Below are 22,132 nucleotides of genomic sequence, written 5' to 3'. Positions count from 1 at the left end.
CATCAGGTAGATTGTCCCAGCACTAGGGAAGCTGACTGGCACAGGTAGCATTAGTGCCAGCTTTATAGAGGAGATCACACTTAGGTTGGGTGTTGAAGGATGGTTAGGATCTAGGAGGTAGAATAAATTGTCAAGGAAACACATGAAGACCAGCAAGCCGAGGATAAAATTAGAAAACTGTGTGAAGGCCATGTTAGTTAAACCCTTGAGTGACAAACTCAGGATGTGAACTTTTCTAAATTTTCAGTGAGGCAATTAAAGGTGTTGATTATGTGCATGAATGCTTACAACAATTTACTATGTTTCCCCAATATTCCAAAAGTTGTGTGTATGTTCACCATTTTAAAAACTTCGGAGGCTGAGGTAAGGAAGGGAAAGAAAATTACAAACACCTGAAATTTAAGGATTTTGCATACAGAAAAGGCAGGATCAAATAAGTGTTTTAAGAAGATTAATCTGGCAGTGTTTGTTGGAATAGATTAGAGCAGGAATGTGCTGGAGGCAGGGAGATTTCTCAGGTTATTGCAGTAGCACAGATAAGAGGCAATAAAACCCAGCCCCAGCCCACAGCGATGAGAAGGGAGAGACAGCAGCATGGATGCATCTCCGCCTCTCTCAGCTACCATGTGTCTTCTGCGCTCTGCTGTGTATCTCCTGTGTGCGTTTTAAAGAATGCTTTCTCCTCTTAAAAATCCCAGGGAGTCTCCCATATCCAGACACAGGGCTGGGGCCAGGGCCACACAGTGGTGCTCAGAGCGCTCCGCCTCCCTTCCTGGCCCTATAGCTGAGAGTAGTCTTCAGTGTTAAGGAGAGCAGGAGATTACAGTTCCAGATTAGACGAGGCACAGCAATCAGAGGCCATGGAAAAGAACAAGTTCATTAAATAACCCTCTTAAGCGCCTCTCCTTTTCTCTTTTTCCCAACTGCAGGTGGCCCTTTTTGTCACAATGGAGAGACAGCTATGTGATCTATTCTGTTGCCCAGAATTTAGCCAGAGTCCCCTAGCACTGCTTAGATGTAGTCGTCAGTCTGGAAACAGGCTTTGCCCTCCTCCTTGGCTGAGAGAAAGCCAAGCCCCAGAGAGGGGCAGAATGAAAGAGTGCAGCAGCCTTGGGGAGCGGGCCCTCCCGGCCTTGAGTTCTGCACTGCCACCTACCAGCTGTGTGTGTGATCCGGCCCCAAATGCCTGACAGTCTTATGCTCAGAACAGGGAGGCCTGCCTGGTAGAGCTCTGGAAATCATTGCTGTGAACGCCCCCACCCCTCTGGCACTGGCTGACAGAGAATAGGTGCTCCATAAATACGTTGAAACGATAAAGAGAGAAAGCTACTCAGGACCATGTACCTCCAGTCCTAGGCCTCACTGATTTCTTTTCCTTCCTCCCGCCTGGAGCTGGGATGGAGCATTTCCCAAGAGTGGAGCTGCTGGTCAGCATTCCCACTCCCTTGACTTCTAGCCATCCTCTTGCAGAGCATGCCTTCCCCTCTCCAAGAGCCTCATGAAGGGGGCTCATGTCAGTCCCTGTGTTTCGATTCTATCCTGAAACCACCAGGCACAAAAGCTGTGAGCAGCGCCTTAAATGGAGATTTGGAAGGGCCCACATTGCGGGAGCGCTGGGTAAACAGAGATTTCAGTGTGGCAGAAATTCCTCATTATTCTTCATTAATTCTTCCTACCACTTCGATGCACTCTCCTTGCCCCAAATTCTGTGCATTCTCTGTGAATTATTGCAAGGCCTCTGTGTGATTTGATTTCATCAGGCTGCTCACCACCCAGGCTGTCCCTTGCTGTGTTTATCTTATTGCTTTCCCGAAGAATCAAGTGCTTCTTCTGCCCCTGGCTGCCGCTTTTCCTGCGGCCTCTGGCCTGCCAAAGCCTAGAGCCAGAGCAGTGGGTTAAAGGTGGGGCAGGTTCCTGAATTCCCCAGCAGGGTTTACCTGTCCATGTCCCCATCCCTGCCTGGGCCTTGAGGTGCGAAGCCCTCCCCGCAGAGATGGAATCAAGAGCCCTGGATTCTGCTTTCTTCTGGATCTTGCTATCAGCCCCCCCTGAGTGGTGGAGGGAAAAGCCCTTGGGTAGAGACCTGCACCTGTGTGGGGTGCAGTCCGTCATTAACCACAGGAAGGGGCACAGCGCTGGCCGCTCCTCCCTGTCCTGGGAGTGTCACAGACATGTGCTTCGCTGTCCTCTTCTGGATAATGAAGAGCAGAGAAGCCACAGTTTAGAAAAAGAAAACTGTCCCGGCACCCTGGGAGGCTGAGGTAGGAGGATGGTAAGTCCCAGGCTGGCCTGGGCAACTTCGCAACTTAGGAAGATCCTGTCTCAGTTTTTTTTCAGTTTTTTTCTTGAGACAGGGTCTTGCCACAAAGCCCAGGCCAGCCTCAAACTCCGTGATCCTCCTGCTTCAGCCTCCCGAGTGCTGGGATTACAGGCATGCGCCACCTCACCTAGCTCAAAATTGTTTTTAAAAACTATGTTTTTAAAGGGCTGGGGATGTAACTCAGTGTGAAGTCCTTAGGTGCAATCCTCAGTGCCATGGAATTTGAAAGGAGGGAAGGAGAGAAGGGAGGGAGGGGAAAAAGACAGAGCTGACCCGTGGAGCTCCCGCCAGCCATTCTCTCCACCTGACCTGCCCCTTGACCTTACTCAGAGCTGGTGCTCGGATCCGCTGTCCTCGCTGGCCAGGCTGTTAATGCTCAGATTGTCCTGGAGGCCCAGGGACTCTGGGAACGTCTCATATCCCAGGAGAAAGCTACCACCTGGCCCCTAAAACCCAGGCATCTCCAGGCCCAGGCTGGCACTGCTCCCACCCCCAGCTGCATAGAAGGCAAATTCGTAACATGCACAGAAATAGAAATAATTGTACCAGGAAATATCAGTCTCCAGTGTCAAAGTCCCAGTGATGGACTGACAGCTCACTGAGGACTAGTTTTGGAAGCATCTACGTGTGTGTGTGTGTGTGTGTGTGTGCGCATGCGTGTGTGTGTGTGTGTGTTCTGAAAGCTTATCACATCTTTGTGACCTTCTGCCTCTCCATGGACGCAGACAGGGGGACCTTTGGCCCCTCCTCTCCTGGCTCAGAGCAATCCACAGGCTGCATTTCCAGGCTCTGGAGTCTCCCTCCAGCGTTTAGGGTGAACTCCCCGCCTTCCTCCAGGGATCCCCGGCCTGCTGAGCTCTGACTGTGAGCTCAGTTAAGTTTCCTCCTCACAGCTCAGGGGGTGGGGCATGGCAAGTGTGTGTATGTGTGTGTGTGTGTGTGTGTGTGTGTGTGGTGTGTGCGCGCGGGCACACGCACATGCACACGCAGGAGCAGGAGGAAGAATCTCAGTCTGAATTTACCAAAGCCTTCAGTCTATAAATAATCTGGGTCATGAAGCTGTACAAAAATAAACGTTGGCATGAATTGTCTCTCGAAGCGCACACAGGTGCGGATCCACGCGCTCATTAATGCACTCGCAGTCCGTCTGAGCAGCACAGGGCCCTCCACCTCTGCCCTCCTTAAAGATCTGAACGCGCAGACGTCCACACAGCACGCATCACACAGAACCAAACATCCCACGCACAGCGCACCCGCACGCACATCCCTGCACTGCGGCAGAGAGAACGGGCGGTACGGGAGTGCTCTTCCGGAGAGAATCAGGCCAGGAGGCGCCAGGACCGCCAAGACCGGCGCTGAGCCCTCCTCGGCAATCTGGGTCAAAGTCATGTCCTCCCCAAGTGAACTGGTCCAAGAGACCAAGTTTCTAAGAAATCTGGGCTCTGGCAGGGCAATGCTGCCTTTCTCTCTGCATTACACCCTGAATTTCCCAAGAACTCTGTTTCCGCCCTTGTCTCTCCACTTAGGGCCTCCCCTCCTCCAGGAAGCCTCCCGTGGCGCCTGTTCCGACGCACTGAGCACTCCCCGCGCTGCCCCATGCCCACCTCTTCTCACAGGCCGGCCTGAGTGTCTGTGAAGGCCAGTTGGGTGGTCCATTTCCCCATCCCCTGCGCCTTGGCGGGGTCCCGTGTTGTTTATCGCTCTCGGCTCCTGATGCAGACCTTGCTCATGGAATACGTAAATATTGGACAGTCCTGAATTCATGGCTGATAACTCGTTTCATTTTCACAATATCCTTTTTCCACTGGGAGGAACAGGAGTTACCACCCTACTTGGTAGCTACAGAACCATGATATAAACAGGTGAACAACTTGCCTGGGGTTACACCTCCAGCTCATAAGAAAGTTCAGGGTTGGGGTCCAGTGCCTCCCTCCGCACTGTGGGTCCTGTCAAGCCAATCTTGTTTCCACCAAGGGCCATTAGAAGAAGACCCCAGCTGTCCTGCTTTTCAGCAGTACTTGCAAAAAATTACAATTACGCCCACTGTTATTACTGCAATTTATAAAGCCATATTAAAATGCTGAATCTCAGGTAAGGGCCCCATAATTTAGAGCTGAAATTGATGCAAAGGGAAAAATATGTGCAGGACTCACAGGTAAGCGAGTTCATTGGATCCACTGATTTGAATTGGATATTCAGGTAATGAGGCTGTCATTAATTTTGTACCGACATAGCTATGATTTAAATGAAAGATACTAAGAGGACTACTATTTCACTCTCATTTCTAAGGGGCCACTCCCACCTGGAAATCTGGACAGTAATCCTCCTGGGCTTCACCTCACAGGCCTCCCAAAGCCAGCCCTGTCCAACTGAGTTTTAGCCTCCAAGTTTGGCCTCCACATCAGGTTGAGTTTATTTCTGCCCCTGAAACCAGGTGGTTGTCTCCTTTGTAGAGGTTTGAAAGAAGAGTAGATAAGGAGGGAACTCGGGCTTCCAAGGACAGCGATGCTTGCCCTTGTGGAATAGCACACAGTGGCAGAGAATGTGGGCCCTGAACACAAATCTCAGTTCTGCCTCACTTCAGTTGTGCGATCTTGGAAAATCACCTAACTCTCTTGGCCTCAGATTTATCTATAAAATGGGAACAGTAATAGCTTTATGCCAGGGTACTTATAAGGGTTAAATGGGTTACACTTTGTAAGCCGATCTCAATAGTGCTGAGAATGCTGTAAATGCTATATATGGCTGCTGTTAACAAATTAATTAGGTAAACAGGGCCCTTTGGAAATGTACCAAGTCTAACTGCCTTCAGGCAGGGCCACTCCAAACTACAAAGCTATCTACCATCTGAGCCTGTCCGAGCTAAATGGCTCCGGCTTCTACATGTCCCCCAGGGTCAGGCCCTCCTAGGAGAGGTCACCAGCTAGAAAACCACGCTGGTGACTGTATCAGTCATATGGACTCGAGGAACAGACAAGATGCACAAATGTATATGAATTCACAAGACTGGCTCACAATGGCGCCCACAGAGTCAATGAGGAAGGGTGCAGAGGGTCTGTCTGCACACTGGAGACTAGGATTCAGTCGAAGGCCTGGAGCTCACTGCAGTGCCCCATGTGAGTCCGTACCAGGAGGCCAATGGGTCTGGGATGGAAGGCTGAAGAGTCTGCACCGGAAGCTGAAGGATTCGCTCCGGAAGCTGGAGAGTCTGCGCTGGAAGCCAGGAGATGACGTCCAAGGCGAAGACTGGAGCTCCTCGGAAGGAACAGAGGCAGAGCCTCCTTCCTCATTTCCCCTTTGTACCATCAAGCCCATGAGCCGCCCTAGGTGGAGTCCTCCATGCCCCAGAGTGTGGAATTGCTGAGCTGATTTAGCCAAGCTTCACTTAACCAACTTCTCAAGTTGACACCATCACTCAACCGTCACAGTGACTTATCCCATCTGTCCTTGTCACTTCCTTCTTCTGTTGTCCCCAAATTCCTGCACTGCCTGGGGTGACATCGAGACTTGTGCTACTTGGTCTGCTAGTGCCATGCTTTTGCACTGGATCTGTGGTTTATTTCATGTTATTGTTGCACTTGTGGTTGTTGAAACCAGGCGCTGGGCATGCACGCTGACACGGTAGGAGAGCTGTCATTCTGTGGAATGCCACAGAAAAGTGGGCGCCCCATAGGTGGACTTTCCAACTCCTGCTTTTATTTTGGGACTCCCTGATGGTCCCTCACCTCACCATTAGGCATTCTGAGTCTGGGAGGAATAGAGGACAACTTTGAAGCTCACAGCTTCCTTGGTCCATGGGAGCCGTGCATTGGCCAGGCATCTGGACCAAACAGGCTGGAGCCAGATCAAGCCCCCACCCCACCCTGGGCCCGGTAGAATGGAAGAGCTCAGATTATGAGTTCCAAAGCCCTGGCTTGGACCATGATAAGTCTTCGATCCCCCTGTGATGGGATAGCTTAGTTCAGGTTCGGCACCAACAACATCTTCTGTTCTGGGTTAGTCTTAGCTCTGCCTTTGAGAGTTATACATCTGATTCTGGCTTCTACTGGTTTATTAAAAGATTGAAGTTGCAGACAAAGAATTTTTAAACACTTCTGACTAGGTCTCTGATTCAGTAAAAAGCTCCTAGTTGGGACTAGCCCTAACTGAATGCAGCACCGTATGCTGTAAGTTGCCTTTGGTTCAGTTCCACGTCTAACCTGACCACTGCCTGGTCCCGGGCACCACAGAGAGAAGGCTGGGTCTATAGCTTTCCTTCCTCCTCTGACTTCATGCCCAGATCTTGCTGCAGATCCAGGTCAAGCCCCAGGCTTATGGAAAGGCCCACTGGCCGCCTGAGCCAGGAGGTCCTGGCCAGGCCTTCGAGACAGCTGACTCTGCAACTCCTAAGCCAGCACCTCTGGGAGACCTCAGACTCCCTAGAAAGGAGCAGCTGTCATGGGAGGGTGGGGAGGTACTGAGATGTCCCCTTCATGGGCAGGCATCTTCAGACTTGGGCAAGAGCAGACCAGAGCTCCCAAGGCCGTGGAAGAGAAAACCGGGGCTGAGCCAGCCAGAAGCCATGGCCACCACAGCACCCACCACCCGCTCCCTCCTGTAGTTACCCAAGAGCTCTAGTGCCTCAGACCGACTGCATTTCTCCAGGCAAAGGCCTGGAGTGTGGAAAGCCCACTCCTGAGGTAGAAAAACAGAGCAAAGGTGGAGTTGAGGGGAAAGCGAGTAGGTATGAGGGGCAGGAGTGGCTGAGAGAAGGCTGTGTTTGGTTCCACTGACATTTCCTCCTCAGCCTCCAGCCCAGATCCCCTAGCTAAGCAGGGAAAGAGGAGAGTGGCCCAGGCATGGTAGGGCCTAGGCCTGGCCTACTGCTCATATCCCTGGGGTTGGGCACAGGAGCCTCAGGAGGGGTCTGCTGTTTCTGCCACTGGAAACTCCAGATCCAGAGCTGCCAGCTCCGCCATCTGCTTCCCACCCTCCCTGGTCCAACCCAACCCCACAGTGCTGACCATACCCTGTCTCCGCCCCTCGAGTCCGCCAGTTCTCAGGAGGGTGGAGAAATCGGGATGGAAGCCCCTGCCGGCCCCATTCCCCCAACCCTGAAATAAATACTGCCAGTGACTCTTGACTGAGCCAGTGAGAACTGAAAATGCTTCCGTTCGTCCCACCTTCCGCCTCTGCCATGATGTTGAGCACCCAGCTTGGCCTGGGGTTGAATAAGTCGTGGTGCTGAGGAGAAATGGGCAGAGGGAAGAGAGGGTTAGTCCAAGAGTGCATGCAGAGGGCGAAAGGAAGGAGCAGGCTTGCTCTTCACATTTTTTTGCCCTGACTTTACTTAGCACTGGAGTCCAGGATACTCTGTCACTGGTGCCTGGTACACGTCCTTTCCACAAGCATGTCTCAAACGTTCCTTTTTATCCATCACACACTGGCTTCCCAGGCCCCCGAACATCCAGCGAGGGTTATAGGAGAAATGGAGAACACATCTTCACCTTCAAAATGTTGACAGAACTTAGGTCAGCTGAAGGGATCAGAGAACAACTCCAGTAGGTGCCGATACCTGTTTCTAGTACACATACATGAGCAAATCAGTTGTAATCCTGAGACCAAACGGTTGGGGGAAAAAGGCATCTGCATAGGAGCAATTAATTGGCCATTGGAAAGGTTGGAAGGCTTCCCGGAGGAGGTGGGGTTGAGTTAGAGAGTGTGTAGGTGGACAGAGGACCAAGCAAACCAACTAGGGCAGGGAGCATTGGTCAGAGGTCAGCTGCTTGGCTGGGAGAGGAAGCTGGAGACAGAGAACCTTCCAGCCAAGGCACCCTGCCCCCAGCTGTTTCCGTGACCTCAGAACCTCTCTCCTTGGAGCTGCGGCACTGTACATGCAGAAGCCAGCCTAGACTAGTACTTCTCAGCCCCCTGCATGAGCTGCACTGGCACTCCCGGGAGTTTGTTAGAAATTCACATGTGCAGGCTCTCCCCGCCCTGCTGAAATTCTGACGGAGGTCCCAGCCTTGTACGCAGCCAGGCTCTTGACCCCAAGGGCATACTGGTTTGAGAACGCTGGATTATATTGCTGTTCTCAATCCTGGCTGCTCATTTAATTCACCTAGGGAGCTTTTAAAACTCAATGAGGGTGCATAGACCCCACCCACAGAGATTCTGATGAATGCATCTGGCCCTGGCATTCGTATTTTTAAAAACTTTCCATATGATTCAACTGCACAATGAAGGCTGAGAAGTACAAGTCTTTCTTACTGTCCTGCAATGGGCTTGGGGAGGTTCAGCTGGGATTCCTGGACCACCACGTCCCACTGGGTGGACTCGAAGGTGATTAGAGCCTAAGTCTAGAGGAAGAAAGACTTCTTGAGGGCCAAGAGTTCTGAATCTCTCAGTGACCAGTGTTTATGGTTTGCACGTGTGCACTATTCCCCGCATCTGCCTGAAGCAAGGATACATGAGGAGTTGCTGACTCTCCCACTGAAAGGTCAAATAGGTGTGCATAAACACACATTGGCTTGCACACACATGCATCCCATGGCACTGTAAATACAAACAGAGGCACACAAGAATCATCACAGTGTGGGCTGGGATGTGGCTCAGTGGCACCGCGCCTACCTGGCAAGTGCAAGGTCCTGAGTTTGATCCCCAGTACCAAAAAATAAATAAAGGAGAGAATCATCACAGAGGGATGGTCAGAATCATTCCTAAGGGCATATGAGCACATACAGATAAACCACCCTCAGCGATCCCAAGCCCAGCACACTCAGACTTCCAGGGAAGAATTCCTCTTGCTGAAAACTGGATGTTTGCAGTAAGTGGCTCTTCTTTCTACAGAGCAGCAATTGGAAGGAGCAGCAGTCATGATCAGTAAGCTACTTCCTCTAGGTGGAAGCAGGGAGCCCATTGGGAAAGCTGATGGAGATACTGAGGACACTCTTTTTCTCTCGTAGATTCGAGCTGATGGTCCCCCCCATGGTGGGGTCCAGTACGAGATGGTCTCTGTGCTCAAAGATGGGAGCCCCATCCTCCGGGACATGGCCTTCTCCATTGATCAGCGCTACCTATACGTCATGTCTGAGAGGCAGGTAAGAGCTCACATCCATCCCTCCTTTCCAGCTCTGGTAATCTGTAACTTTGTTCAGAAGCTTTTCCATCTCGAAGAGAGACCTCTGGGCTTGCTACACAGGCGCCCTGAGAGAGGCAGAGTCCCTGCAGGCTTCAACAGGGAGCCAAAGGGAAGCTGCCGGGGGCCAGCCACTTCCCAGAGGCTTCTCCCTTGTCCACAGCCATCTCAGCAAGTGATGAACAGCCTGCTGGAATGGGCCATACCGCACGAAGCAGCTTGGTATGATTAGGAGGTAGATTTACTGCTCTCAGGCCCACAGAGTCTGCTGCTCAAGGGTGCCAAAGAGGTGTAAATAATCCAGGCCTCCAGGCTGGGCTGGCTCCTGGGAGAGACAGACCCCAGATAGGGCCCCAGAAGGAGATAAAATTGTGGCCTGAGTCTTAGATTGGTTCGAGTTATAAGCTGGTCAGCTCTGGGAGGCTGAAACAATGCCTACAGAGCTGGAGAGCCCTGTAAAACCCACTTCTCCCCTCTGCTGGGCGGCATCCAAGCAAGTCCTCCTCCTCTTAGATGCCCCCAGAGTCCATTTCCCTGGCTGTGTGCGAGCAGAGCAGAGAAGGCCGGTGCACAGGGAGCTGTGTTGCAGGGAGAGAAGACGGGGGTTTCTCCAGATCACTGGGCATCCAGCAAACCCAGCAGCCTTAGCAAAAGCTAGTCCATTCCACTCACTAGGTCAGTGGGTTAACAGCTGCTCAGCAGCCATCTTGTTCTTATTGTTTTCCTGAGCAGAATGAGTCAGATAAAGGCCAAAGAAGGAGAAATAGGACCATGAGCCTTCCTCAGCAGCTGAAGACGTGGCTGGGGCTGGAGGGACCAGTGGCTTTCACAAGGTGCCTCTCATCTCGGATGTCAGTCTGATTATTTGCAAGGATTTCCATGTCCTTGATCAGCTTCACCTTTCCCAGAATTCTCTTCACTCCTTTCTCTTCAAATGTAAGGAGTCTAAATCCGGGGATGAGCTATGAACAGAAGGAGTCAGGAAGAGGCGGATGGGCAAATGACAGCATTAAGGGAGGCAGTGATGCAGTTCTAACTTGAAAATTACTTCTTGAGAATACATGACACAAATCATATGCTAATTGCATGCAAATTACATCCAGATCCTCTTGAACCCACCTGTCTTTTTCACCTTCTTTTGTGTGGCCCCTGCAGTTGAGGCATAATCAAGTCCAGATGGGAATTTTGTGGAGCTGGAGGAATCTTTGCCTACCTTAGAGTGGATAAGATGGTCTTGAAAATAAACACTGGCATATGGTCCCAATAAAAGTCCCAGAAAATAGGCCAAAAAGAGACCATTATTGGGCACACATTTATTGGGGGGAAAAGTATTGGGCAAACATCAAAATGAATGGGATTTGGTCCTCTACTCTTATGTTGATTATAATCTAAAGAGGGTAAGAGACATTGTATTAGTCATTTTCCCGTGCTGGGACAAAATGTGCAACACAAGCAGTTTGAAGAAAGAGAGGTTTACTTTGGCTCAAGGTTTCTGAGGGTTCAGTCCATGGTCAGCTTGCTCTAAGGCAGAACAGCATGGTAGAAGAGCCTAGCAGAGAAAACTGTTCATCCCATGGTGGTCAGGAAACAGGGAGAAAAGTGAGGAGCTGGGAATACACCCTTCCAGGTCACATACCTCTTCCAACCTGGCCCCACCTTCTAATAGCACATTCATCTGTGAACTTTCCAGTGGATTGATTAATCCATGATGGATTGATTAATCCACTGATGGGTATAGCAACCCCATGATTTTTATTGCCTTCCAAAAGTCCCACCTCTGAACACATGAAACTTTTAGGGGTACATTTTAGATCTAAAACCATGGCAGACATGTACCCCACCATCTATAATGTCAAATTGAGTTCTACAAGTGCTCTGCTTTTTCTCCATATTCTTTGTTTGTCAGACAGAAGGTTATTTTTGAGGTAAAAATCAGAAAACAGTCACAAGTCACCAAATCCCACTAATCAAAATGTAGCATCAGATTAACACTGACGAAAATGTAACCTTGTGTTCACATTTGGTGAACACCATCCCAGACACTTCTGCAGGAATAGTCAGATAGGACGAACCGACACATGATATCCTTTTATAAGCAGATAAAAGGTTGGTCAGAAGGATTGAATAGACCCACGAGAGACTCCAGGTGTGGCTAAGGACCAGGGAAGTAGCTCAGAGTAAGACCACTCGCTAGAGTTCCACAAGCCCAGTGAAGTGAAAAGGCAGACGCAGCAGACAGAGGTCGTCACAGAGACCTTGGGGGAGCCGAAAAGGTTCCAAGGCATAAATTCTGGCTTTTTAAAAATGCATTCAAAATGTGGCCACAAGAGGAGGAGCTGGCCTGTGGCTGGAGGAGACGTCAGGGTATTCAGTGGCCTCCCAAGTCCTTGTCTGATGTTGCCTCTGGGAGCGTCAGCCTTGGCCACACCAAGGGTCCGTGTAGCTTATTTATAAATACGCTCCTCTTCAGCCTCATCTTCTGCTTCCGGTGACCTCTGTCGTGGTACAACCTGTACCAAAGAGAGCACAGAAATGGTAGCCAGGCAAGATGGCAGATGTGGGGAGACCCTGGGTTTGATGCCACAGGCTGCCACTGGTCAAGAGAGATAGGAGGGGAGCTTCTTCCTGTACCAGGTGGGCTGTCATCAGGAGGCCGAGCCCAGGGTGGATGTGTGATGGGCCTCTGAAGCTGGTCATCTAGACAGATATATTTATATAAAAATAGAAGGCCAGGTGATTTACCAGGGGCTGAGGCCCGTCTGTGTGAGGCCATCGAGCAGCGCGCTCACAGAGAACTCAGGCCTCTTATGCAAGGCAGGCTACTGGGTAACAGGAGATCCATAGGTAAAAATAAAGTCAGGTGGCCCGGTTCTGGTCCCATTTTTGTGATAACCAGCAGTAGAACTCGCACGGCTGCAGTGTCTCCCTTTATTCCTCAGAAGCATCTGTCAGGTCACAGGATTGTCCTTGAAAGCCAAAGGTCTGGTTCGCTCTTCTATGGCTGAGAGGGCTTGGACGTCACTTAACCTTAGTGTGTCTCACACAAGGTCAGTTGGACTCTTCTGGGACAGGAGATGGGGAATTTCTTTCCAGTCTGCCTCACATACCATATAAATGCTTGTCACTAATATCCTACAAAGCCCTCCTGCTCTTGAACTGCATGGTCCCACTTCCTAGGTAGTAGGAGATGAGGGTGCTGGAGAGAGGTGAGTGGCTCAGCTGAGCTTGGGGCCCTGGATCCTCCTGGCCACCTCTCACTCCCTGGGCCAGGAGGACCCTTACCTGCTCACGGACTTCAGTTCCTTACCTTTAAAGATAGAGATGCCACACTGTTTCTAAGTTTAAATCAGTGCATAAAATTGTTGTTTTCCCACCAAAATTTAGATGTTAGAGTCTCATCTAAGATTGAGGGGTTCAGACTCTTCTCTCCCTGCAGAAGACAACACCCAAAGCACCATAGATAGGTTGAGGTTGGACCAGAACTTGTAAAGGAGAGATTGAGGAGGCCATGTGCGTTCCGGTGACCTGCATTGCTGACTAATGAATGCGCTGGAGATTGCAGGGTTGCCTGTGTGGTTATGCATACGTATACTCCTGCGTTGGGGCGGTGTCTTAGTCCATTTCCCATTATTATAACACAATATCTGAGGCTGGGTGACTCATAATAAAGTGAAGAGGTTTCTTGAGCTATGATTTTGGAGGCTGAAAGTCCAAACCGAATGGCCCACTACCTCATTTCCTTCTAAGGACCATACCCTCTATGATCCGATCTCGTCCCACTGGACCCCTGCTTTTAAAGGTTCCACACCACCTTCCAACTCGTGAGCCCATGGGGGCCGCATTCACACCATGTCCAAGCCATAGAGGCCACAGTTTAAAACTAGAGCTCCCTAAAAATCCTACAACCTTGTAAGGCATCATGAGAATGGACTTCCCATAACTTCACTCGATAACAAATCTTTGGCAATCTAATTTTACCCCATCCCCGACACTTATCTCTCTGTTCCCCCACCCCTTCCCTAAAACATGGTACCTGTTATATCCTTGGCACTACATGAAGGGATTAGCAACTGTTCCTCATCTCCCACTCTGCCTAGAAGGTTTTCATGTTCCTACAAAGCTAGAACAATCCAGGAGGCACTTCTCTCTTCTGTCTCTCTCTCTCTCTCTCTCTCTCTCTCTCTCTCTCTCTCTCTCAACTAAATGTAATTAAGAAATAGGACTAGTAAAACCATTGGGTTGTTAGCGCCACTGCCTAACAAGTCAATGTTAATGTACTGTTAATGGATCTATGGCCAACCAGTCCCAAGGGGAATTTGAGAGCAGATTTGCCAGTCCTGCTGTTGATTGCCCAGGTGTTCCTGAAAGGATGCCTGGCTCATCCCCAGAAAGCTCACCTTCATCCATCAGCAGAGTCAACAGATGTTATGAGCATGAATCCAAGTTGCTCCCATATCCTCCGCGTCTAATGGAAGTCAGACGGTAGGGTCCAGGGAGAGTCAGGCGGCAAGCCGAGTGAAAACTCAGCAACAAGATGAAGAGAAACAGGAAAGCCAGGGTCTCCACCCAACTCATCAGGCTGGCCACTCCCAGAAAAGGAATACCACTCTGTACGCAGGGTGGATGGGCAAAGAGTATAGGGATGGAAGCAATTATTCTATTTTGTACTTTAATTAGTTTGAATTAGCAGAGGGAATAGAGGCATAAAATGATCCAGCGAAGGGTGAAATGGAAAAAGGGAGTCAGAGTGGAGAGTGCTCCACGCAGGCTGGAAAGAGCCCTGGGAACAGCAGCGAGGCTGGCGAGGGGTGGGCATGATGGAAGTGGGTGGGGATGTGGGATTCTGCTGTCTATTTCGAGGCCTGGAGAAGCAGAGTAGCAGCCCACTGGCTAAGAGCTGCCTGTGCAAGTGAGACTCACCTCCGCTGCATAGCCAATCACAAAGTATGTGACTTTGAGAAAGTTCCTTAACTGCTCTGAGCCTCAGTTGCTTCATCTTGTGTAATGAGCCTGAGAATGTAGCTGTTGTAAAGACTGAGAGTCTACATAAATTACTGCATGTGTCTGACACATGGTCAGTGCTTTCAGTAAGTGCTAGTGTTTAGTAGTAGTAGTATTAAAACCTCCCAGGAACTCAGAAAGGGCTAGAAGCATACCCGCCATAAATTTCAGCAGGGGCAGCATTCCCATTTTCCCGCAATGGCCTCCAACCTTCCATTCCTGCCTCTCCCTCCCAAGGGCCTAAGGGGACTCTGGCCTGACCAAAGGACAGCACTGGGCTGAGTCACTCATAATCTGATATTTATTTTAAAATCCAGGAATGTGCCCAGCAGACTAAACAGTCCTGCTCCCCTGAGTGCACACAGAGAGGCAGCCCCAGGCCCAGCTGGGAGGCTGGAAAGCAGCCATCTGTGGGGACAAGGAGGGAGCAGAGCCTGCATCACCCGAACTCTCTGGGCCTGTCCAGCTGATGTGTGGATGCCTGGCCAGTGAGGGACTCACCAGGGGGGCCTTTCATTTGTGGCATCTAAAATGAAATGCCAAGGACCGGGGGTTTAGCTCAGTGGTTTTGCCGCCTGCTGCGCAAGCACAAGGACCCGAGTTCGATCCCCGGTACCAAAAAGATAAATAAATAAATGAAATGAAATGAAATCCCAGAAACAGGGTTACCTTCTCCAGGTGGCGGCCCTGAGCCCCCTTCCGAATGCCCTCCTGTGGGCCAGTGGTGGGCACACTGTTCTATTTGTCTGTTGCTAGATAGCAAACCATTTCAAAATTAAGAGCACACCACAGTATTTTGTCATGCTCACAGGTGGCCTGAGCCAGGATCGCAGACAGGTTCTGAAGCTGGCTTGTCTCTGCTCCACAACGTCTGCAGCCTCTGTTGCCGTGACATGAATGGCTGGGAACGAGGGCCTGGAATGATCGGGAAGCTTTTGCATATCTGGCACCTGGGAACTGGAAGAAGGGATCAGTTAGGACTGTTGCCCAGCATGTCTTATACAAGGCCTCTCCTTATGTCTTAGATTTCCTCAGAGCAGGGGTGGCCTCAAGAGAGGATGCTTGAATATGGCTGCTCATGGCAGACATGGCGGCTCAGGGCTCCAAGAGTACGCATCTCCACAGACAAGGTAGACACACTATTGCCTTTTAAAGCCTGCACTTCGGAAGTCAGAGAGGGTGTTGTCTTCTGCTTGTCACTTTATCATCGTGTTGCCCATCACTTTTGTGATCTGTGACCATACTGTAAGAATCAAGGCTGAGAAAAAAGAAAGCACACGCCTTCCTGTCTGCCAGGGCTAAGAAACCCCTGAGCATCAGAGCTGTGGGACTTCAGAGATGATCCAGTGAGAAATCTGACGACCAGGGTGCACCCCAAGTAGCTGTCCTTTTCCTGCCCCATGCAGGCTCGGCAGTGCACTCCAGACTCAGAGGAATCACTTTGATTTCCCTGAACACATACGGACATATTGGTGGTTTTCAGCATGTGGAAGGTTGTGTGAGTCCTGAGTGAGATCCGTTACGTGTCCGTGGGCCCCAAAAACAGTTCTGGGAAAGCCATGTGGGAACCTGTCAGGAATGGTCACACCCTGCCAGGAACGGGCCATCCATGGGTGCTGATTTTAATGGCACGCCCGGCAGTCATTTTCGAGTTACCAGTGCCATCCCAGGCCACGCAGGAGAGCTAGCCTTCCATGGGCAGGCCAAGAGTTCCTTCAGGGAAGGCAGGAAGCTGGCATCTTTACCACCCTTGCCTTAAGTAGTGAAGAGAGGTGGGGCAAGGAGACTTTGCCCTGGACTTATGAGAAACAAAAATTATTTGGAAAGATTGAAAAGTTACCCTTCCCTGAGACTCTCCAACACAGGAAAAACCTTGCAGTGATTCCCTGCGTTGGGTAAAGAGCCCACGTGGGGCCCAGGGAGGAATGGAAGGTCCGGTTGCCTCTCACAGTGTCCAGCCAGCTTCCCCAGAGAGCTGCTTCTATTTTCCCTGGTTTGGAAGAGGCCGTGTCAACTGCTAACCTAGATCTAGGGCCAAAAATAAGAACTCCTCTCAAAGGAGGTATTGTCGGCGTTGACGTAGAAAGTCTGCTATCTGTAGCCAAAGCTACTAAACTGCCAACCCCCTAAGCCACCTGAAGACCTCGGGGAAGAGAAGGAAAAAACACTGGGAACCACACTTCCAGATGTCCCCTGCTCCTGTGTCCTGACATTTCAGACTGTTATTTTGATTGTGCCTATTTGTTTAGTCCGGGCGATACGGCTTCCCAGGGCCCGGGCAGAGTAGGCCAAGGTGTACTGTTACAAGGCCGACAGGGACTCAGTAGCAGGAGGATCCACTACTGCCTGGGCTGGGAGGTCTGGGCTGAGCCTGGGGAAGGCAGAATGTGAGGGCCAGGAGGCGACTTCCAGAGCCGACCCTGAGGAGCTGCGGAAGAATCACAGAGTTTGCAGATCAGGAAAGTGGGGATGCTAGAATTGCTGCAGTGCTTTTGCTTTAGAATAGGTCACTTTCAGTGCAAGCCTTTGAAGCACATGCGTTTCTGGTCAAGGCCCAGGGTGGCCAGGAGCTGAGTGCTCAAATCGCCACCTGTTCCAAAGGCAGAGAGGAGTCCTGGCTCCTGGGGCCTCGGGTACGGGTGCAGGGGCAGTGACCGCCTCCCTCTGGGTATGGATGTGCCCTTTCTTTCCCCCATTTCCACTGTCACAAGCTCAGAGCCTAACACAGAGCTAATTCCCTGGCTATTAATATTCTCATCCTTTTTATAAATATTTTCACATGAGGGAAAGAAATGCAAACCTACCCTATTAATCAGACGCTTGGCTTGCTGTATATTAGAAAGAAAACTCCAGCCTCTTATTTTTAAAATCCTTTGGTTTGGAAAGAAATGATTGAGCACAATGCCCAGGCTGGGCAACTGGTGCCTAAAACCCTCATTTCCTTAAATGGGCAGGGGCCCTGGAGTCTCCTGCTCCAGTGCTTGGCGAGGCTCTGACCTCTGTCTAGGTAGGAAGAGCCAAAGGCTGCCACTGTGACTGTTTGGAGTGAAGTTCAAGGAAGGGATGGAAAGTCAGTGTTCCAACACCACAAGGAGTCCCACCCGGCCCCAGCCCCTTCTCTAAGAGGAAACGGACGCCCAGGGAGGGGCCTTGCTTACTTGGGTCACCACTGAGCCACCAAACGACCCAGGGTTCCTGCTGGTGAACCCTGTCCACCCAGCCTTCTTTCCCCGACCTGACACTGCTTCCCTCAGCACAGGCAAGAGAAAACACTGGTTGTGTTTAAAAACTTTTAATTAAAAAAATTAAAAACAACACAGCCCCACAGGAGTCCCTGAAGATGTTCCCAAGGGTCAAATTAAAATGGGAGAAATTTGCATATCATTTGCATACACCGATTCAGTCATTCAGCAGACCGTCAAGTGTCTACCATGTATAATGCATAGCGCCTTCGTCTGCTGATAAATCATTTGCATATGCAGAGAGGGACAGGGTCCTTCTAAGGGTGTCCCAGCAAAGATCTCCGTAGGAATAGGGCTGCCTGAAGATAGGTGCTCTGGTCAGGGCAACCACAGCACTAAGCATGCTCTGTGTGGGGGCAAATGCAGTAGAATCCCTGTCCTCAGGATGGTGCATTCTGGAGGGAAGGAATGGAGGTAAAGGAGGAGAGAAGTGAACAGCCCGGTGGGGGAGACGCAGTGTGCTCGCTGGTGGAGGTAGCTGCCTCTACCTGTGTCCCCGCTCCAGCCCTCACAGCTCTGAGGCGAGGCTTCGCCTCTCTGCGCTTCGGTAACCTCATCTGTAAGTGGGCTTAATTGTGGCATCTGCGTGAGGATTACATCCAATGAGTTCATGCATAAAAGGCAATCTGAAGCGCACCTGGCACAGGTTACCTGCTTCATAAATGTTAGTGGCAGTCATTATATTTTATGCTTGTGCCCCCTCATCTCATGGCCAGGCCAGGCCCTAGAGATCATGCTCTACCTGTGACCACACCTAAGAAAGAAACCACCTCCCACTGGGCCCCCAGCCCTCCTCTCTTTAAGATCTGTCGAAAGCTAGTATTTATGCCGTGTTTTTCTTATTTTAGTTTACAAACATGACCTCAGCTAATAAGTTTTACTTTCCCAGCCTTTTCCACAGATATGAAAACTGAAATTCAATCTGGCTAAGTAATTTGCCCAGAGCAGCAACGCTGGCAGACAGCCAGGTTAGGCCTCCACCCTACACTGGAGCAGCCAAGGGTACACTGCTTCGTTCCCTTGACAGTGCCCCCTGGCTGCTGTCTGGCTCCTCTCTCTGCTCCCTGCTCCAGGCTCAACATCAGGACTCAGGCTGGAGGAGACAGGTGCAGACTCCTCACCTGCACACCCAGGGAAAGGGGTGGTGGTACACTGTCCGATTTACAAACCCAGTAAAAACAGGCCAGCACTGCCCCGGGCCTGCTCGGGTGGGCACAGGAAACCCTCCATGCCCTGGGGAAGTTACTGCTGCTGCCATTCATCTCAGCTGGGCAGCAGACAACCTGGAAGGGCAGGTGTTGGCCCCTCCTTGACAGATGAGGAAACTGAGGTATGGCAAGATGAAGTGACCCGCAAAAGGGGATCGTGAGGCTGATCAGAGGCAGAGCAAGGAGTGACACATGGGTGTGCGTGTTGCAATGATCCCGCCCTCCCCACCACCAAGGTAGCAATTTGGGGACCCAGTGGGTGAGGTCGCAGTGCCCCCACCTGCTTTGCTACCCGACCCCCAGCTGGCCTTGTCCGGAAAACCCTCAAGGGTGTGGAGACCTTGCGAAGCATTGCACCCAAGCTGGGATCAGCTCTACTTCTGGCCCCAGCCAGGGGCTCTCGCGTTCGGAGGGTCTCCTGGCTCACCGTCCGTGGTCTCCCAGGAAAATGCAGGGGTGCCGGCTGTGGCACCCGAACTTTGCAGCCCGCTCCTCAGCTCCTTGCCGGCACTGTCCCCCGTGCTCCCAGAGTCGAGTCTCGGTAATTGAATGTGTTTTATTTAGACCATAACATTTAGTGCCACTTTGGGTTTCCAATTAGGCTTCAATCACTTGCCGAGAGTCTGATTTGTTTTGTTGTTTCTATCAACACAAAAGGTGCAACATCATAGGAGCCGTCACGACAAGTTATTTCCAACCACTGATGGCTGAGACCAGGGCAGCCATGTGAAGATACAGTTTCAGAGGTGTCAAGGGAGGCACAGGCATCAGCACAGGGCAGGGGAGGGGAGGGGCCAGCCTGCCCCTCAGGAAGAAACAGTGTGGAGTCCAGGCCTCATCGGGTGGGAGTGGGCAACAGCTGATAGGTAACTCGGCTCCTCCCCCTGAGGACCAAGGCTCAGGGGCCCCCAGAGAGGGAGAGGAGCTGGGCTTAGGCGTGGACAAGCGCTCTGGGGACTTCGATCTGTGAGGGCCCTGGAGGAGGGAAGCTCACCTCTGGGGGATTTCTTCAGGACTGACTGGCCTCTGAGCTCCTCAGCCAGAAGGGGCCAAGGAGCTGCTTTGCAAAACTGCATGGGGCTTTTCTTCCACTGCCGGCCAGAGAAGCCCTCTCCTGGGGGCTGGTCCTAGGAAGGACACCTGGGTTCTGACTTTGGGCCCCAGGGAGTTGGTGAGGAAGGGAGGGTGGCCAAGGGGAGGGGGAGCACAAGCTGCCAGCAGTGGGCGAAGGGTCAGCCTTTGCAAATTGCCCGAGTCAGGTCCGTCGACTGTGGCTGAGCTCATTCCCACGCTGACCTTCAGCACAGTCTTCCTAGCCATGACAGCGCCGAGAGGCAGGTGGGTGTGCAAAGCGCTCTCTCAGAGCCGGCCCTGGCCCCAGCGCGCCTGTGCTGCCCACAACAATGGAGGTGGGAAGGAGCAGGCTGCAGGGCTCCCTGGGGGCTAAGGGCCGGCTTCTCCCTAGCAGGGCTCTTTCTTCCACGCTGTCACAGGGACCCACCCGGGAAGTGTGAGTTGCAGCTCCCTCTCTGCCTGGCTTTGCGCTGCCTGCAGAACCCAGCTGGGCTGCACGTTATCCCAGCTCGCCCGGCTCAGGAAGCCAGTGTCTCAGCCACGGTCTGCTTCACAGTGTGCATGCCGTGGTTAAAATCCCGAGGTTGCGCCACTCAGATGGAGCTGCCTTCCTCACCCCTCCTCCTTGTGTTCCCACTCCCACCTCTGAAAGTGGCTGGGATTTGAAATTTCCACCCTATGGAGGAAGGGTGGCTGTGTCATCAGCTGCTGACTGCTTAGCAAACTGTGGACTCAGCCTGTCCTTCAAGCAGTGTTTGCTGATGAGAAGAGGGATCGGACAGAGGAGAGAAGAGGGTCGGGCAGGAAGAAGACCGGGAAGAGATATGGGGACAGAGATGAGAACAGCAGCCCAGCCACACGCTCCAGGAGGCTGAGGCAGCAGGATGCAAGTTCGAGCCCAGCTGGGCAATTTAGCAACTCAGTGAGACTCTGTCCCAGAATAAAAAGATAAAAGTCGCCGGGATGTAGCTCCGTTCAAAGACCTCAGGTTTGATCCCCAGGACTTCAGGAAAAGCAAGGAAAAGGAAAGTGAGCAGAGTGCTGGGGACGAAGTGGGGACTGCCCAGCGCTGTGGGAGGTGGGGAAGGCGTCCTGGAGAGAGGATGCCCAGGTGACCCGTGGGAGGGGAGCCTCCAGCCAGTAGGACGAAAACCAGAGGGACAGTGATTCAGGGCAGCAAAGCTTCAAAACCCAAGAGAGCAGCACAGCCGGGAGGGCTCCCTCCTGCCGCAGTGATGGGGGCAGCAGCCTTGCAATGCTTTCAGGCTCACAGTGTGCAGCCTGCAGCCCGGCTCTGCCCACCACCCTTCCGACAGGACCAGGGCCTCCGGGCCCAGCTGCTGTGACACAACGTGGGAAGGAGCGACCGTGGGCCAGCTCCTGCAGCCCTGTGGCCAGGGCCACCAGCAGGCCCGTGGGACAGGCCGGGGACATGAGAAAGGCTGCCCGCCTTGGCACAGCCTTTGTGATCCTGCAGGCCCACTCCCCATACAAGAGCCACTCCTCTGGCTCTACGTGGAGGAAGCCCTCTGTGCATCCCGGTTGGTGGGGAGAGGGTAAAGGAGAGAGAGAGCCCATGGCATTCATCCCCTCACCTCAGCCCCTTCTCGGTGGCAGAGGCATTGTCTGCGCTGCTTCCATTTGCCCAGGAGAGGACACTGAGTTTGGTATCTCACAGGTGCTGAAGTTTCGGGGAAGGGAAACAAGGAAAGTCTGTAGGCAAAGGAGGCATGGTAGGCTAGGGTCAAGCGCTGAGGACTGCTTTCGACTGTCGCCCCTCTTCCTGCGGCTGGTACTCCCTCGCTCAGCCTGTTTTCTCTTCTGTGACGTAGTGATAGCAGCGATCTCTGCCTTGCAGATTGCTGAGAAAATGAAGTGGCTCCTCCTTATCAACACCCGAGAGAGCAGAGCCAGGCCTCTGGGAGCAGCTGCAGCGCAGGCCTGTGCATTCCCTCGTCACTGCCGTGGAACCCCCACAACTGACGAGTTGCTCGTTTCTCTGCCTGAAGTCAGCTGCCAGTTGCGTCTATTTCTAGCTTCTGTCTTAAGAGACAAGAAGAATGAAGGGGAGCAGATAACAGTGAGGCCCACTTGCCCCTTGTCCGTTCCCCCCGTCCCAGAGCTCTGTCTGCTGCTCCTGAGGAGCCTGGAGAAATCACTGGGACCTTTC

At 51.9% G+C, this 22,132-nt stretch overlaps 1 protein-coding gene across 1 annotated transcript in view; it reads left to right on the top strand.

The window, feature by feature from the left end:
• The window catches only part of Plxna2 (plexin A2), a 186,296-nt gene that overhangs the window by 77,695 nt on the left and 86,469 nt on the right, over positions 1 to 22,132 (top strand). The window contains exon 4 of the mRNA XM_004862039.4: positions 9,265 to 9,399. Coding sequence (XP_004862096.1) covers positions 9,265 to 9,399 — 135 coding nt within the window. The remainder of the gene's footprint in view (positions 1 to 9,264; positions 9,400 to 22,132) is intronic.

This window comes from Heterocephalus glaber, unplaced genomic scaffold (genome assembly GCF_053883595.1).
Source record: "Heterocephalus glaber isolate CG9 unplaced genomic scaffold, H.glaber_assembly_v1.0 deba00001600, whole genome shotgun sequence".
Lineage (NCBI taxonomy): Eukaryota > Metazoa > Chordata > Mammalia > Rodentia > Bathyergidae > Heterocephalus > Heterocephalus glaber.
Note: the sequence above shows the minus strand (reverse complement) of the source record. Positions and strands in the feature narration are given on the sequence as shown.